This window comes from Pholis gunnellus (assembly GCF_910591455.1).
Source record: "Pholis gunnellus genome assembly, chromosome: 6".
Classification (NCBI taxonomy): Eukaryota; Metazoa; Chordata; class Actinopteri; order Perciformes; family Pholidae; genus Pholis; species Pholis gunnellus.
Genome location: NC_136532.1, coordinates 10,439,717 through 10,459,578, shown reverse-complemented (window position 1 = coordinate 10,459,578; position 19,862 = coordinate 10,439,717). Strand labels below are relative to the sequence as shown.

Genomic DNA, 19,862 nt, shown 5'->3' with positions numbered 1-19,862 from the left:
ATCCCCAGCTGACATGAAAACACACAGACGACACTGTAAAAGTAAATGTTATATTTAACCATTTGATGCCGTTTCTTTATAAAAACACAGTGGAACTCAAAACCAATGTATATCTCCACAAGGGCACATACGTTTTTGTTGCATCAATAACTTTCAACATTGGTTTGAGCATTGGGACCGACTCGGTCATTGACTCTTACGCAGCAAATGTGCCTGAATTAAACGAATGGTTTATTTCAGTTTCAGCTTTAGTTAGACGTGATCTCTTTGCACTGCTTTCACAAACGTACTTCCCCTTGATGGAAGTCTGAGCACATGCACGCAACCCCTTAGAAACCCAGTTACATGTCTACTGTTCATGGCCAACAAATCAGGTTTTTCTCACATAAAGAACTCTAGCTGTGTTATCCAGTTTCCTTTCTCGATTAAGCAGGATGTTGAGACAATAGGTACTGATCAGTGGTCAGGTGTCTGAAGCTGACAGTTACAGGATTACCTCAGTGCATTTTGAATCATTTGACAGCTCCTCTGTTCTTTTCCACTAAGCCAGCAGTGTCAGATTGGTGTGTCTTTTTGACTTCAGCCTCTCTGAGAAATAGAACGCATTTCATCACTCCAGTCATTGATTTCCCTCGCTGTAAAACAAACTCGGCTCTCCATGATTCACTCTATGTCCTGTTCTTGTTTTGTTGTCCTTCTTTCAGTCTGTTTTCTCATATCCCTGTAACTCTCTGTGCTCTATTGTGTCCTCTAACTAATATCTTCCCTTTTCAACACATGCAATACCTTGCAACACACATCCCACTTCACCCCTTGATCACCTGCTGACATCAATAACTGTTGTATGTTGCAGTCCTCCAACTTTCTCTTTCAAGTATAATGCTACAATTATAAACAGGGAGGAACTGAATACTTTTGTGGTCATATGTGTTAAACATATAGTTTATAAATGAGAGAGTGTGATCAACGACATTGCTCAATATTGCGTTGGGTGCAGAGTTATCATAAGCTCATTATAATAAAAAATGAAATAAACTTTGAGTGCAAGAGCGAGGTGCAACACTTGTCTTAGCTTAGACTCTATTACTGAAGGCTTATAAGAGCAACACAAAGCTACTGTAAAAGTGATCTGGCACAGCTTTTGTTCAGCATCCTCTTATGCAAGGCAAAGCGGCTGCTGGGTTTCAGTCAGAATACTTGAGGTGTAGCCACTGATCCACGTGCTGCAGCACCTCCTCAAAGCAGGACGAACATCTGTACTTTCAAATTTCTGATTTTCTGATTTTTCATACGTTATTGATGATGACGAAAAGTTTACATTTGTTTTTGACTGTTAATTAATTCTATATTTTGTACAGAATCTTAGCTTTGCTGCTTTGAAGTCTCTTTTTATTCCAATGCAAAGTATTGCATGTATTTTACTGCTAACACTTTTTGATCTTCATCTTAATGTTCAGTGATGCAAATGCTTTAAATGTTAAATGTTTTTCATCTAATTTGTCTGCAGCACTAGCTTGCTCCTTAGCTCTTACCGTGTCCCCAAACACGTTTTCTTTTCATTTCTTTGAGTCCATTTGCCATAACTAGCTCTCTGGCTCATTTTAGCCATTCACTTTAATTGCCTCACTTCCCTCATCACTTCGGCGGTAGTATGCCCACTGGTGTCCACCTCTTCCCCCATCCTTTTTGTCCACACGCTGTGACTTTTGCTCATTGCAACTGCCTTCTACTCATCTCAGTTTTAGTCCTGGGTTGCTTGCTGGTTATAATTGCCACTTTATCTGCCATTTTCTTAGCCTCTGTCTCTGTTGCTGTGTCCCTTGCCCATTTTGTTTTAAGCTGCGAAGCCATAACAATCTCCCCTGTTTGCTAGTTTGCTCCAGTGCTGATATTCACTCTAGTTTTTTTTGTACTGTCTTTGCTCTTTACCCTTTTAGCTTTCTCCCCCTGACTGGCTATTATCTCTTGTTGTGCCAGCAATACCTTCCACAAGCTTTTTGCTCTCTGTCTAACGTTCCTCTTTGCCCTCTGTGCCATCAATGTTATTTGAATTGCCATATCTTCAATTCCCTCTTTTACTTTCCACCGCTTCCATATTCGTCTAGCCTTCTTATCAATCTTGATTTATTTATTTTTTCTAACTCAAAAGCCATGTCTCCCCATCTCACAGCTAGCTACCATAAAGGCTTTGGATGCCTTTCTTACTCTTTGCCCTCTTGGGCTTCTCTTTAAGTCTCTTGCCGGCCATTAATGGCCATTGGTCTGCCACAGTCCTGCTCACTGGATTTCACTTGTTGCCTTCCCCTCTGTCCTTTTTGCCTTTCGGCTGGCGTGCTTACTTTAACTGTCTCTGAATTTCTCTGGTGGCAGGAACTTACTGAGAGTCTTCATAAGTAATAGGTCCAAGTCAGATTTGTGGAGCCCCATAGAGATTCTTGCTTGAGTCTTTGTAACACTGCTGAACCTGAAATAAACTGGCAAGATCTTTTTTTCATAGCATTTTGCCCGTCTGCTCCCCAGTCCCCACATGCTTTTACCTAAACCCATTTTTATCTTTTCCTCTCGGTTTCACATTTCATTGCCCTCTCCCACCTCTTATTCCGTCATCCTCTCTCTTCCTCTCACTGTGCCGCTGTCATGTTATTCTTCATTACTTCTACCAGTCTACCATTTCTCTCATTTCCCTCTCCTCTTTCTTCCTAGTTTGTGAGCTTAACCCTTTCTTTTTTATTTGCATCACTCCCTCCTTGTTTCCACCTCCTACTTTTTAAAATCCATTATTCCTTTTCTTTGTCGTGCATTTCCACAATTTCCAAAATGTCTCTTTTTCCCCCTGCACCTGTGTTCTACCTGACCCTTTCCTATGTTTCCAAAATTGTTATCCCGAGTTAATCCCTCGCTCTTCCTTTCCTATTTTCCTCTGCAGTCCTTTATCTGTGCTCCCTCCCTTGCAGTCCTATCAGTTGGGTGCAGCTATTCAAACCTCACACTTATTCTTCACATGGAGCTGCTTTCAAAACACCAGAGAAAAGAGGGAATGGGAGAGCGCAGTGGGATAAGTGGTGGAAGTGCAAAGAAACAATTTTGCAAAGTTTTCATTAAATCCAGAGGGACTTTACTCAGTAGAATGATCTAGCTTTGTAAACAAGCAGCCCATATTGTATGAATATCCTCGGCCGATATTTACTGTGCACCGATTTTTGCTTTTGCTTCTTAAGCTAACATAAAAGCCACATCAGATGATAAGCTTACATAGACGTTTACTTTCTCTTGAGTATCAGTGGCTGGGTGAGAACATAAACTTGTGACTCATTTCACTTTTCAGGCAGTCTTCTCTCGCTTGAATCTAAACCTCAACTGATATCGCAAGTGATTCAACAGTGCTTTTGGTTTCTTCTGCAGGTCTGGTCGTCAGAGAAGCCAGTATAGAAATTACACGGCAGCAGGTCGAGGAGCTGTTTGGTCCTGAAGATTACTGGTGCCAGTGCGTGGCCTGGAGCTCCGCTGGAACCACCAAAAGCCGAAAAGCACACGTCCGCATTGCATGTGAGTACAGTACTGTAAGCACGTGTAAACATGGAGAGTCTGGGTGAGTCATTGTTCTTATGCTCACAAAGAAGTTTTAATATGCATACTCAATGTTTACATGCCATAAAAGACCTGCATCTTTTTTTCTTTTCAAAAATTAAAAGATAGCCTTCAAAAAAACACGCAAGCAGACAATCGTACATGCACGGAGGTCAATATAGAGAGATAATTGTCGATCTTATTCATGAAAATTCTAGGAATATAACTTTGACCTCTATCCTTTTGATGTACAGAGGCACATTACTGCCATGAGGTAAACATTTTAACGAGAAAGACTCATGGGAAAAAACTTGGTAGTCGGGTAGAACCTTCAAAATAGTTTTTTATACCCAATCCTAGATGGTGGGGAACTTTCCTAAGCAGAGACTTAGCTCTATAACTTTACCATCAGTAGCTTCCTGTTATGGTCTGGTGAAGAATTTAATTTGACAACTGGGAGTCTGACTATAAGGTCACCAACAGAACAGAAGCCAGACTAAACACAGGCACACTCAATATCACTATAGCAGACAGTGTGCCGTGTACCACTGCATACACAGTGATCACATCGGGAAATCATTTTTGGATTGTGGACCTAAACAACAGTCCAGGGAAAAAGAAAAGGTTGAATCTTGTTCTGAGTGATCGTCACTTGACGGCTTTGCAGCAACTGTGTGACAAGGGAGTTGAGATGTTTGATAGAAATCACCAAAGAAAACTTGTTTGTTCTTTCAACGTAAGCCTCATATAACAGAATGGATTGTCCCTTCAAAGCTCCTTTCACTGGCCTGAGAATTGAACCCACAGCAGTAGTTTTCCAAGCGTCATTGCTCTGGTCAATTCAGCCATATAAGACAACTGGGACTCATCTTGAGTGCTCAGGTTATAGAAGGGTCAAGCAGAAAAAGAAATACCAGTAACAAAATCGACCCCACCTCCACGGCTTACACTGACAGTGTGGCTCTGCTTGAGTGAACACTCAAAAGGACAACTGGGGGCCTTTGACAGAGTCCATTCAGCAGACACTCAACAAACTGCACACATCCCCATATTTAGTACTTTAACAGACAGTATCGTTCTAACAGACACGCAACCTGGAAATCTTGTTTTCCCAGGTTGGTCTTATTCGTGCCGCAGAAGGAAATCCATCATGTTGACCCTTGGTTTTTATTGAGGCTATTTTATTTGGCTGTAATTTTCACTTCTGCAGGGTTTGGATGCTTCATTCATTTGCGTACGTTCTGACTTACACACATATTTATTTATTTGACCTATTTGCATTTTTAAGGAAGCTAACAAAAAAATTCACATTTTGCTTAGGTATCTAATCTACGTAAAACACTGAACAAAAAGTAAATATGTATTTCTGAAGATAAATTCGTTTTTCATACATTACAATTATTGATCAGAAATTGCACAGTGTGTAGCTAACCTATGGTAGGCTTATTCACTAGATCAGGGCATGTATTCTGTAGACCACTACATTGTATTTAAATTGACCCTGTACCAGATTATTTAGATATAGTAAATGTACACTTGTACATTCATAGAAAAATGAGCTTACACAGTATACAATGCATAATTACAGTTGTGTGGCAGTACCTCAACAACGTGTTTCTCAATTATTTGACTTGTAAGACCATTTGGATTTATAACAGAGCCTCACTCACTACTCTCTGCATTGCTTTGGTATGTGAGGATGTTTTTCTGCCTGTCAGCAGAGAGTTAGTGACACAGTCAGAAATATCCTTCTAAGCTCCGCTAATAACATTGGCGAATGGAATGGGCCCTCCTCCGGGTGCAATGAAAGCTTTGTAATGTGCTGTTTTTGGCTTACGTTGGGGCTGATACACGCCGAGAGACAGATGCAGGCAAGCGTACGTATATACAGGCTTCTGAGTTTCTCTGAGGTAAACACGTGAATGTAGACACCAGCCGCACAGATATGTACACATACACAGAAGTGAAGCCCACCTTGTTCACTGGCTTACCTTTCCAAAAAGGTATAGCTGATGTATGAATGTATGAACGTATGGCTTGGTGTATACAGCTGTGTGTGTGTTTGTGTGTGTTTGTGTGTGTGTCTGCACCTCAGTCATACATTATTTACACCATGAATAGTTCTATAAGTCACCTGCTACCACTAACTACAAAAATGTTTTGCTAAAATTACTTAACATATTTACATCTTATTTACCTACTTTGGACTGTTATAGCGTTGCCCAGTTTTAACATTCTAGTGGTCTACACTAAATCTTAAATCAGCAAACTATAGTATGTTATCTATCTTGCATCATTTCCCTCCTTTTTCCAATCAACTCTCAACATTCTTCACACCGGGTATACAGTATTTCACACACGTAAGACCTCTTTGGGAGGTTAGGTAGAGGGATGGTGATGGAGGATGCCTCTAGGAAGGCTTGAAGGGCCAATAGATATCAGGAAGCAGAAAGATGATAGAACGCCTGCCTCTCTTTGACTTTACGCTCTCTTTTTTTCTCATCGGTGCCTCTCATTCCTTTCTTTTTTATGTGTTGTGTATTTTGCTTCTGACTTTGTCTGCCCCTTCGTCCTTCACTTTCTCTCTTTGTATTATAACTGTGATTTCTCCCTTAACCAGATCTGATTACGCTCAGCCCCCTCTTGTGATAACCTTTTACTTCAAATCGACCCAACCTCCTGACCTACCCCGCTTTCGGCTCCTATTTGGATCTACTGTTGTGATTAAAATGCTTCCTGGCAGCTAGAGCTTGCTGAGCAAAGTGTCTTTTTTCACCGCTCCATGCAATAGCAATTCAGCATTTCTCTCCTGCATGCCCATCTCCTTTTCCCACTCATTTCCTTATTTCCCCTCTCCTATTGTCTCTTCTTAGTTTTTTCGCGCTTTGCTCATGATCATGTGCTCATTGCTTCGTTCTCTCACTTGTGCGCCCTTTTTTTGCGCCTCTATCTGTTCATTCTCCGGCATCTTCGGGCTGGTTTAATAACTGTAGAATTAACACTTCAAGGCATTATGTGAATACGCAGTTTGTAGGGATAATGACAATCAGTGTTGTGGCTGTAAACCTGTCAAACACACAATCAGAGATATTAAAACTCTGAGTGATGAGTTGGTCTTTTAGAGCAGGCCACTTCAGCTAAGTTATGAGTGTGCGCAGGCAGCCTAATTCAAGTTGATAAAGCAGGTGAGACGAACACACACAAAATACCTACACTCAGTTATTCACAGCATTGCAGGTACGTACATAAGGGTAAGCAAAACGGACACACAAATGGGCATGCAGTGTCAGTCATGCTCTTTGGCCCTGCAGCTCTCAGGTCGAGTCTTTCTCCTTCAACGGATTAGCAATATGTCAAGGTCGCACAAACACAAACGGACACACATGCATGCACACGCAAACACCCAGGGACACACAAATTTCAGATGATGGCAATTTGTTCTGCCACCTCTCCACTGAGACATGTGTGTGCATAGCAATCAGGAGTCCAGACACTAGGGGAGACAGCAACCCAGGCGGCTCCTTGTGTCAACTGGAAAATGTCTGTTAGTGAATTTCTTCTGTTTTGTTTATGATGCAAATGTCTCAGCTGCATGAATGTATGTTTCCCTTCATCATGGATGAATTAGACCAAGGAAAACAAGACTCAACAGGGATTTCTTGTGTTAGATTTTAAGCATTGATTAAAACCAAACTCTTCTGCACTCATTTAGGTTTAAACCTGCATGCTGCTTACAACCATATAAGCATGCAGTTGTAACTCAGCAACTGGAAACAACTGCAGCATGTTAGCCAAACTCTCAGGTATGACACTCGCTCCACAGCGCAGCAACCAAATTTCCCCGGCAACCACAGTCTCAATGACATTTTGCCTTTTATTTGCATGAAATGGCATGCTTAGCAGTGTCAGAAATGCATATTCAAATCAGAACTGATTTGCCAAAAGATCCAGAATGTTTCTCCCTTCACACTCACCCCGACACTTTTGCAAACGCTATACGTGGAAAACCTACAGCGTTTTTCTTTGGATGAGCTTTTCAAGAGAGTCTTGGTTTCTGGCTTTGAGATAGATCTCATGATGCTCACAAACACTGAATAAACATTTTCATAGTGAGAAGCCGTAGTGCGTGTGTGTGGATGTGTGGTTATGATGTCTCGCCATCGACGCAAGCCACAGAGCTTTTTCCCAGATGTCAAGGACTGCTTCAGCAGACTCCTAAGTGTTAAAGTGGTAAGCCAGAGTGTTGATGTAACCGCACAAAACTAAAGTCACTTTCCAAAGTCCAAGCGTGGTGAACTACAGAGTCGCTAAGGTGACTCCCTAACGGTTCATTGTGCAAGTCTGCAGGTCAAGGGTTAGAACAAAAAGGAACTAAATACAATAGAGTTGTTAAGCATTACGTACAAAGGCAGATTCAATAAATGCATCACCAGAGCTGAGATACTCTATAATGGTTGAAAGTAAAAAATATCTTTTCAGATGAAACAAATATTTTAGTTAATCTATAAATGTCTGCTTTTGCTGGAGCACAAATTGCTATTCATGTCAGTGTAACATTGGCATTTGATTGACTCTTCCAACGTATAGTCAAAAGAGAAGAACAGTTCGTGCCGACATTTAAAGGGATCACAAGTGAACAGTTTCATTCACTTCATTTGTTGTGCTTCAGATTGCCAGTGCCATGTCAGCGAAGAGAGTTGTGTACTTGTTCAAAACTTGACTGTGGATGGAAATACCTTGTCTGACGTCTGGGGCTGATCACAGGTTTGGGAAGTGTTGAAATGACAGGGTGGAGAGTTCCATGAGGAAAGTGGAAAGAGACTCTCTAAAGTCACTTAGATAAATGACTCCCTGTATAACCACACTGACAATGACTGTGACACTCGACGTCACAGAATACCTTCAGCACTTCATTTTTGATATTTTATTTGAAGACCAGCGTATGAGTGCCCCAAGATCGAGGAGGCACCCGACTATAATCTGCTACAGCGCTAACCAAATACTAAATGCCTGATGAATTCAGGACATATTGTCATGAAAGAAACGTCCACGATTTTGCATAAATATTCCATATCATTAAATATATTTCAAAACGTTTTAGATGATCACAAAGTTGATGCTTATGAAGCTTAACGTTATATGCAGCAGCACATAGTAAAGTTATTTGGTTACTTGTAAAAATCAGTCCATGTCATGACTCTCCCAAGCAGGAAGCATATTCAACTCATTATAGCTACAGCAGGGACTGTGTTTTAATTACACATCAGTTACATTTCTTTTTTTTCTAATGTTTATTTAATATTACCTTACCTTACTTGTGTGCTCTATCACTTACTTTCCATTGCATGCCATGGTGTGGGTGTCCAAATGATCCTCCCTGTGACTTAAGGAGAGTACTTTGCTTGCTTTTTTTTCTCACCAAGAATCTCACATTGCTCTTTATTGCTTGAGCAGCTCCACCAGGGAAAACCGTTATGATTTGGCATGGGTTTGCATGCAGGCAGAGGCACCCATTTTGGATAATTGCTCTGAAATGTGCTTATGTAGAGGTGCCTGAGGCAACAAACTCACCACAAAAATAATAACAGTTTTAGTTGAGCAGTGGAAGAAGTTTTAGAGGGAGAAGGAAGGAGGCGGAGAGGAACGGGGAGGGAGGGAGACGAGGAGGCTGAGAGAGAGGAAAAAGAGGAGTTTATGCAAGAAAGGTCATCTTCTGAATAGATGCTTACACTGCTTTATTGTGTACACAGCGTATAAGGTGGTTCACACTGAAGAACTCTCTAGTTTGCCCTCTGTACTTTTCAACCCTGTTGCGGTTCTAAGTTGTCCAGTGAATTTATTTTAGCTTTTGTTATATTTATGAAGCTGGATAGCGTTTGGAAGTGGGGTCAGTGAATTGATGGGACACAGCTGTCCTTCCTCCCCCTGTGCACACATTTCCCTTGGGCACATATTTGCACACATGCACAGAAACACACACCTTCCATTGAGGTGAATTTGTGGTCCCCTGGTGCCGTGGACACAGTGTCACATTGCCTCATTCTCTAAAACACGCACACGCTCATAACACTATTGCTACCGAACTGGCAAAAAAGTGTGTCTGCTATAGCTTAGCACTATGTGGGAATATGTGTGAGTGTGTGAGTGTTGTCTGTTCATCCCTCGAGCGGTTTTCTTTAATCTCCTTTAATTTCATTCTCAATCTTTATGGAAATCAACTCTCACAACCAGCTCCTCATTTCACCATCTCCCGTTCTAATTAAGACCAGGAAATTGTTCCTGGAATTGGCTGGCATGCATGAGGGAAGTGTGTCTCAACCCTCAATCACTTCCTCATTCTCTGTAGTTGTTGCTTGCTCTTTTGCTGCGTTTACGTGTGCAAGTCATGTGTTTGTGGTTGTTTTGTGTCGTGCCTGCTTGTTAGTCTCCATCTCCTGTGTGTATTGTCCTCACTGAGACAGTATCTCACCGTCTCTGTCGCCCTCTCTTTGTCTCTCAGTATCACTCTGTGTACGCGTGTCTCTGCGTGTTGTGTGGGTAGCCATGTGGTGGATTTAGGGCTAAAGCTTTGGGTGATTACTCCCATAATGAACCATCATGCTCTGTTCAGGCTGTCATCCCCTACAGGGATTGACTGTATTATGAAGTTATCATTCAGCCTCAGCAATACTCCTGTGTCCTCACATAACTCTTTTAACAAATAGAGCTCTCCGCACGACATCTGATGATGACAAGAATTTTATGTATGAAATGAAACCTTGTCATTCAGGTGGGATGTTTTTCTGGAGAATGTGTGAAATCTTGGGGGTGTATCTCTAGATAGCAGACGGCATTATAACCTCTGACGCCTTGTTCTCACATACAAATTCAAATTTCCCTTTAACTTGAATATGAATGTTTGCCATATTCAGAAATGAACTATTTGAGGCGAGTTTTCATGCCTCACTTGTCCTCATATTTACAAAACCCGTTGTATTGCCTCACATAGAAAGACATTGCTAGCATATACTACATTTCTGGTGTGTGCCTGGCTGCAAGTTAGAAGTGATTCTGGATATTAGTAATGTTAGCATGTATGAACTTACATGATTACATTTTTGGTCAAAGACACATTCATCAGCTGTCACCAAGTCACTCGTGCATTTCAAAGCATTGATCATAGAGCCTGACAAACGTTTGCACTATTCATTTAACAGCCAAAACACACAGTGACCGTTTGAGTTGTCTTACCTTAAAACGGACATTTATCCTCAGAGGTTTCTGTGCAAAACTGTACTGCACTTTATTTAAATCCCTACATTTAAATAGTTAATTTTGCAGCTTGAGTTAAAGTGGAGGTACAGACGTCACAATTACAGCGCTTAGTAATTCATCAATTCACCACAGTCCCTTATGCTTCCCCCAGTATTTGAGTCTGTCTATGTGAATCATGTGAATCATGATTCATGATTCAACATTCAAACAGTTAAATACAACTCAATATGAACCTTCAAACTTCTTTTACTTGTGTGAGTTTGGGCACATTTTATCTCTCCCCTTGTCTTTGTAGGATTGGGATCATGATGAAGGAGATTATAATCAAGATTGATGGCTGGGAGGTTTCTATGGATTGCTGGTTTGTTTTGAGAGAGATGAGGCAGATAAACACAGATGATACAAGGTGGACTCACTGACATGAGCTTCGATTGAGTGGCTTGAAACAGAGACTGTGGTGGAAGTATTTAGGTAAAGACCAAACATGTGGTTTTGGTATTAAGAAAGAGTTAGGTCCTGCTGTGTGCTGCCAATTTCTCCTTCCTTACCTCTCTCTCGCTCTGCCTCTCATCTTTCAACCCCCCCCCCCCCCCCATTTTACCACGTACCTTCTCTTTCACTCCGCTTCAATGTCTGATAGCCACTGTAAGGTGACTCTGAGACGACCAGTTCGGCATTAAAGAAGTGTTCCATCTAGTGTGCGTTTGTGTCTGTGTGTGTCCACAAATGGTGTACCACAGCTGATGGATAAGGTGATTAAGAGTACACCTGGGAACCAGGAGAGGAAAGGGACACAAGGATAACACACACACACACACGCTGTGTCCTTCGCTGGATGTTTTCCGTATGGTTTTAAAAACTAAAAGGCAGCGGAGAGAGAGGATTTGTCTTACACAGCTGCCGCCATCTTTTACAAACTAACAAAGTGACTCTCAAACTCTTCAAAGTGAAAGTTTTTACTTGATGCTGCCATATCAACAAACCTCTGGATATCACTTTGAAATACACACACCCTGTTTCTGCAGACACAGTATGTAGCCAATGTAATGAATCATCCTTACATTATGACATTAATTCAATATGTGAAACTCTATCATCCAGTTACAAATGTTGCTCTCCCATACACATGCATGCTTGTCAAATAGACACATCCATGTCCATGTGTGCACAAATCAATATTTGTAGCTGTGTATACACATTTGAATGGATAAGAGTCCGATCAGAAACAAGATCATAAACCTCTGAGTTGCACCCAGAAGCTTGAATGAAATAAACTCCATCCCTCCATATGGTCTCATTTAGAAATCCATCACACCATCGGATCAGCATCATAAATAAAGTCACCTGCTAAGTCCCGCAACATTGCCACCCCTCTCAGCTTACAATTTGTTTTACAGCCTTTTTTGTATGGCAGGCTAATTATTGTAACATGTGTTAAGCCCAGCTGCCAATATGGGGATATATGCATTCAGCATGCTGTATGGCAGCAGACTAGGGAGGTGAACAGAACAGTGAAAGACAATGCCAAGAGTGAATGGCATTACAGCGTCAGACGAATTTGATAAAGTAGTGTCGTGAAAGAAATTCCCCCGGAAAGAGTTGCAGAGGCAAGACAATAGTGCTCAACACAAGCAGCTGAGGAGTGGTTTCCCCTTTTGAACCCTCACAATGACTAGAATGCACTCTTTTGTGTATAACAAGTGTGGTCTCTGACAAAAATGTCTTCGGCAAAAAGATTTGTGAAACAAAACTGTCCATCCATCCATTTATCCATCCACCCACAAGAGTTTTTTTTTGTTTTCACTCACGTCCTTCAACGCCTTCACTCCATCCTCCTTTCTTTTGTCTTTCTGTCGGTCTTATTTAAATGTCTTGTTCATTGTCTTAACGTCTGCTGCTGTGAGCATTTTTCCCCTCCAAAATGAAAACAGCTGAGCCCTCTCTGAAACGTTCTGTTGAAGAAATGGCAGTGCATTCCACGCTGCTTTGTAATGCTGTCATTTATCACAGCATGTGGACCATTAGTGTGAATCATTTATTGTCTTTGGCCTGCTTGAGATCCCCACATCTCCGGCATGTCTATATGGAATGACAGCAGGGTTAAAATATTGTGCGTAGTGATTGGAGGGTGAACATGCAACAAAGCAGCCTGTGTTTAGTGTGTGAAGCAGCTAATGCACTTAAAGCATGATCAGCTTTGCGTGTGTCTGTGTGTATGAAACTGTTTTAACTACATTCTTAACATGCAAACGTTGTCTATCTGTGAGTGCGTGCGTGCGTGTGCGTGTACACCCTTGTGAGCATCGCTTGCCTCTAAGAATATACAGCTAAGTGTTTTTCCTTGCTGTGTACATTTCTAAAGTGACAAGAGAGTGGGAGAAGTCAACATATGCATGGCTGACTTCAACCACCAACTCCATAATTACTGTGTCATTGTTGCCGCCGGAAAATGAGGTAATGAGCCCGCTTTACAATGACACGGCACCATCTCCTAAATGGGCTCCCTGACTGCTGAATCACAGGATGCTTCTGCAAAATGGCCTCCCACACAAGTCCGCTTTCCATTGGGGCTTTTTGCTTTGATTAGTGTGCTGATCTGTGAGCCATTTCACTGGCTACTTAAGCAAACATGTCACCACTGTATCGTAACCATATCACTTCAATTAAATCAATACGTTATCCAGTATCTTTATGATATGATCCGTACATCCTTTTTGTCGTAGTCTCTCTGGCTCGCCGAATAACCTGTCCTTCAACAGTCATTAAGTTTCCTGTCTCTCTTTGTCTCTTTCCCCAGACCTGAAGAAGTCATTCGAGCAGGAACCTCTGGGAAAGGAAGTGTCTCTGGAGCAGGAAGTGCTGTTACAGTGTCGACCTCCGGAGGGCATACCATCTGCCGAGGTACGTGCAGCGTAATTGTTAACCTTAAGTTGAGGTGAATGTGAAGCAGGACGTCTGATTAAGAGACAGGATGTCTAGAAAGGAATGAGAGAGAGACTGATACGGGATGTAGCATGAAGATAACAGAGGATGTGAAAACATTTAAAATAATCATCAAGTATTTTTAATTGTGTCTGAACTGGTAGGACTTAATATCTCAAAATCTAAAATACAGCAACTGCAAATACCCATTCCAACATGGAATAGTCCTAAATCTCCAAGTGTAACTGAGACAAACGATGACTTAAAATCACAGGAGGAAAAAATGAAAACAATGAAACAAAATAAATGTCACACTTTTTCCTATAACATGTTTTCAGGAATATAAAGCATTGCATCACATTGTACAACAACATCCATGTTGAACTGTCACAGTGAGAAATCAGGGAAACAGCCCGAATCTTGTTTTGAGTGACAGTTGCTTGAAAGCTCTGCTGCAACGAGGTAACACTGATCCAAAGTTTAAACTTAGACTTAAATGTCCCCAGAGAGCCAATTTCTATCTCAGAGTGAGGAATTTAGGCTAAACCTCTGCAGTCTCTCTTGCTGTACCTGAGCTTTGCAGAAAATAATGAGGATAATTAACAGAAGTGGATTGAAGCCTGCTTTTCTTCAAAAGGACTGGGAAATACTATCATATACCTTTTTCATTAGCACGGATGAACATATTGGTGAAGAGTGAACAGAAGTGAAAGGGAAACCCGCACAACTGGTTAAGTTCACTTTGGTGGAAGTTATCACTACATCATTATTTTGGCCATTTAAGATGGTGACTTTTCCTCAAGAACACACGAAAAGTGTAAAGCCGACTTTGTGAGGTCAGAGGTTTCCAGCAATGCTAGTGATTCGAACTGGTGTGGATTTCAAGTATATACACACAAGTGTGGTAAACGCATACATGCTCGCAACCCTCGTCGATGCAAGAGAACATTGTGTATGCTGCTACTACATTGTCAGCACATCGACATTTTATTCACTCATCGAACGCGTCGTGCAGTGAACATCCACTTTGGCGAAGCCACACGTGTCACTTCCACTCCCTGAGGGCCTTAACTACAGTGAAGAACCTCATTCGCAATTCAGATATTTCTTTACTTTGCTGGTTTCATCTGGCTGCGTTCCCTCCTGAATGGATAAAAAGACATAATTTCATTTAGTTGGTCGCTGGGGAAGAGCAGCACAGCACTTGGAAAGGGCTGCGCTACCGGATAAGCAGTCTTTGAATCAGTTTTTCACTCCTCAGGGTTTGATAGTTGTTTTCAATTGCATCTAAGTATACAGCTCCCCTGAGAGAGGGGGGGGGGGCGTTGAAGGAGAGGGGGCGAGGGAGGTTCTCAGACAGACCGCTGTACAAAGTGGAGGGAGAGTGTGTCTGTGAAGGTGGGGCAGAAAAATAATTAGACAGAAGGTTTGGAAAAACGCAGTTATCTTTTCGTGTCCTTTCACTTTTAGAAATCTCTGAGGTTAATCAAGTGTTATACATATATTTAACATATATTAGATATTATTAGACATATATATTAGACAAACAGTAGGAGCCACGATGACTTGCAGGCTATTTTTCACTCATTGTGTCTCTCTTTCTGACACACAACCATATTTACACTCACAACTCATGCTCGTTCCTCTTGAGACCGATCTCAAAGCCAATGACTCATTACTACTGCTGCCTCATCTGCTTTCTTTATTTTTGACACCTGTTGGAACATAATACATTCACGCACACAAGCACAAAGGCACAGACACACACACACACACACACACACACACCTATACACACAGCACTGAGAGCTATTTTTCGAGTGTGTTCAATTTGCTACCTTTCCCATTCCTTTCTCCTGTCATAATAGGATCTCAGGGCAAATGGATTGGTCTGTCTCCCCCTGCAGTACATCTATGTCCAAGCTGATTAGAAGGATTTAGGTTTAAAACCTGCTGATGACCTCAGGTTGTAGCTCAGCTTTTTTTTTTTTTTTTTTTATCTCTTCTGACTTTCTATTTCTCTTCGCTCTTATCATGTCCATTCTCTTTGCCATTCTCATTTCCTTTTTCTCTAACTCGCTCCTCCACACACTTACTCACACACACACACACACATACACACAGAGACAACCATCTTTTTGTCTTTGATTGACAGCTCTGGGGTCCTGTGACCTCTCTAAAAATATTCTAATATTAGCGGGTGTGGTTGCCTTGTCGACCAGTTGACGACTGTTGTAAAGTTGTCAACGTGATGGGGTTGGTGCCCTGATACGTGATACCCAGATCGTAATGCCCAGCTGGCATCACGTGGCTGTCAACATGCCACTCCAAAGCATTGACTCCTTAAACACACACACACACACATTAAAGCATAACAAGAGGTACACTAAGAGACAGATTAGCCAGGGATCATTTTAACTGCTGCACAACTGTTAGCCTTGAGAGGTCAGGGTCAAACCAATCCAAGATTGCAAAGAAAATGACTAGACACCAACCAATGCACCATTATTTCCTTTTCACTTTCCTCTCTGACAGTACTGCTCTTGTCATCAGTCAGTCTCCTCTGTGTTTTTTGTTCCCCTCTCTCTTTCAATCTAAAGCTCCTGAGAGACACAATTTGAGGCATTGTGAAATCCTTGAGAAACATCTAAATCTCTTTAGACTGTGATAGAAAGCCTTTAAAAGCTGATGGAAAGCTATTGGATTCAGCAGGGAGGGTTCAGCAGTTCAACAGGAAAGGCTTTATGGACACAGAGGGTGAATTCAGAGAACTTGCAACAAGTGCAGCACAATGTTCACTTTCGATGAAAAGTTTGATTTGATTTTATACTTTTTTTTAATATTCATATATAACTTTTCTGATCCAAGGTCATTCAAACTTAGTTCTTAGAAATCTCCACTGAGGCCCAGCAGCACTGTACAATTTAGATCTGAGTGAGTCAACTTGTATATTTTTCCCGCAAATACTGTGAGGTTCATTAGGACACTGAAGCAGCAGAAGTAGGCAGCAGCCTGACAGCAACAATACATTTTTTATCTTGAAACCCAACGAGTAGAAGTGACCCCACAGGCCAGGCCAAGCCAGTAGACTGCACATAGCAGTTGGGGTTATGTATTTGTGTGTGTGTGTGTGTGTGTGTGTGTGTGTGTGTGTGTGAGAGACTGTAAGTGTCTATGTGAATATTTTTGTGTATTCCTGCCTGCGTCTGTCTCAGCATGTGAGTGATTACCCCAGCTGCAGTGAAATAAACACATCAGTGTGTGGTGACAGGAACTCCACGTGTCTATCTCTAACACACACACACACACATGCACACACACACACACACACACACACACACACACACACATGCACACACAGAGTCAGACAGTAACTGGATATGTGTCTGGAGCCTGGTCAAGTTCCTGTCACATTCTTGACCACTCAATCCACACTTTAAGTTCTCCACTTAAAATTGGCTTATCAACAACCTATACATTATCTATCTGAGTTTAATCTTCCACTTTAGAAGATACATTCTAAGTAAAGTCAGAGGCCACTTTTAGTGAGAGGTTTTATCATATATTTTACTATATTTATACCACAATAAACTAGAAGTAGCATTTCACTGTGATGTGCACCAGGGTGGTGTAGGGAGATTGTCCTTAGGATTTAGATTCAAGCTGCAAGCTCCAAATCCACCAGCATTCAGCACTGTTTGTCTTGCTTAAGTGTCCTTTAGCAAAACTCACATCCAGCTGCCAGCTCCGAGGTTGCTTTTATGTGGCCGATCACAGCCTGCAACTGAAAAGTTTGTACTTCAGGCCGTACACAGACACCATATAACCAAGAAGTAGCTGGGACATTCGTAGTGTTCAAATGTGTGTCTGTGTGAATCCAGGAGGCACAGCCACACCTCACACAAAACACACACACACACACATTTGGCCTCCCTCCCAGTGACTATCCATGTCATTTTTCATGAATGACTTTCTGCGTTAAACAGTGTGGAATAAGTCCAGTCACCAGCATGTGTGTGTCTGTGTTTGTGTATGGGTGTCTCTCAGTGTGCCTGAATGCTTTTTTGTGATGCAAATCATAGCAGACTTTTCTGTCAGAAAGCATCAGTGGTGCAGTTTTGCTAAAACGCTAATGGCGACCTCACTCTCACAATCGTACAGTATACTGTACACAGACACACTGCATTTCAGTCCGTGAAGTCCCCATTGTTAATGTGTCGTATGATGACGTTTACTCGCAGAGTCTATCTGGAGGTTATAACATCGTTGGTGGTGGATTGCTTTAAATGGACAGTGACAGTGTGAATTAAACCGTCTAACAAATAAGGCATGCTCTCTTGTGCCCAGAGATTGAAGCAGATCTATTGAATTCCTTTAGCTTTAAACTGCTTTCAGATCCTACTGGAGCTCAATGTTCCTCTCGGCCTCAACGACTAATAATGCTTTAAATGCTGCAAGATAAATTCTATGCAAGTTCTGAATACATCCAAAATGTATATTTCCCCAGAACCGACCAATTCTTCCATCAAAAGCTCTTTAAACAGATTTATAGGTGAAACACATCTTTTATCCAGCAAAGAAATGCAAGTAGAAGGCCATTTCTTTCTTTTTTACTTCTGAATAAATACAATTGAATAAACCCAAGGGATAGGCATGATATATAGATTGAATTTGTTATATCAAATAAAGCCCTGGATCCTCCCATAGCTTTGCAAAATGTTGTGACCACTACACCAGAAGAATTAAAGTAATTTCATCCTGGCACACTTCTGGAGAAGCACGTGTGTGTGTGTGTGTGTGTGTGTGTGTGTGTGTGTGTGTGTGTGTGTGTGTGTGTGTGTGTGTGTGTGTGTGTGTGTGTGTGTGTGTGTAGGTGTGTGTGTGTGTGTGTGTGTGTGTGTGCGTTTCTGTGCTCAAAAACAATTTATGTAATGCTGCTTCCCCAATAGATCCTTACCTTAATCCTCTTTGAGCTAGCATAGTAAGCCCCACAGCTCATCTCCCATCACATTTTACCTTGATCCTCAACCTCTGTCAGAAATCATCACCGTAATCCACAGATTAGTCAGCAATCTCTTTCTTTTTTCACCGAATGTGAATTATTGAAATGGTGTTAAGATTATTAAAATGCTGTTGCGACGGTCTATAACCGCAGAGCAATTTACAAATGGGGCAGATGAGGAAGAGCGACTTCTGTGATGTAAAGGTATTGTGGTTGGTTGTTGGTGTTGGATTGTGACCATTATCTAATGATGTCTGTATTCCCCACACATGAATCGACATGCACATAAACACACATACAGCAGGCTTTCTCTCTTTGACTCTTTCACTCCATGGACTGGAAATAAGTGCAGTCTTTTATACCCACTTTTGTATTTTCAGAAAAATAGTCACACTTGCATGCACACATACACAGGAAGAGGGAGAACACATGTACACGGTGCATCTCGTGCGAGCTGCGGTTTTGAAAGGCCTTTTCATCCAGTGATGAGCCGTGTCAGTAGATTCAGACAGCAGCAGGCTGCAGAACTGCATTGGAAATGTGTGTTTTTTTCTGTTGCATAATCTCGGCATCAGCTATCGAATCTCCTCACTGTTGTATTGACTAATCTCTCTGTGTTTTTGTACAGTTAAAAAATGTGTGTTTCTGCTTGCACGTTTTCTCAGTACAGTTATATTTGTACAACTTCACAAAATCACCTAACCCAGACATCTGTCTTGGCTTTCTCACAGGCCATTTAAGGAAACTAACAATCAAAACTCAAAACGGGAAGCTTCTCATTACATTTAGTTGCCCTGTGTTTTGTCTCCTGACGACTCAACCTGCGTTATTTTTCCACCATCTTCATAGAATACGGGAAGTATGTAGGCCAGTGATCATATGCAGATTTAGTTCTCTGTGGTCTGAGGTTTGAGTCTTTTTGAGACGAGGAGGTTCTTTGTCAGTGTGGTATGTCGTGGGTTGAGTGGGTGCTTGGCTCAGAAGTATGAGAGGAGGAGATAATGAAGGCGTTTGTGTAGATCCCCTCCACACCCCCTTAATTAGGAGACATTACTCTCTCCCCTTTCATTACCCATTCAAAGGCCCTGGCAAAACCATAGGATGGTCCACCTTTCTA

The 19,862-nt window shown here is 41.6% G+C and overlaps 1 protein-coding gene across 1 annotated transcript in view; it reads left to right on the top strand.

The window, feature by feature from the left end:
* Nucleotides 1-19,862, top strand: part of LOC306697591 (netrin receptor UNC5C-like) — a 167,796-nt gene that overhangs the window by 96,906 nt on the left and 51,028 nt on the right. Inside the window, exons 3-4 of the mRNA XM_079161593.1 lie at nt 3,403-3,546; nt 13,619-13,722. Coding sequence (XP_079017719.1) covers nt 3,403-3,546; nt 13,619-13,722 — 248 coding nt within the window. The remainder of the gene's footprint in view (nt 1-3,402; nt 3,547-13,618; nt 13,723-19,862) is intronic.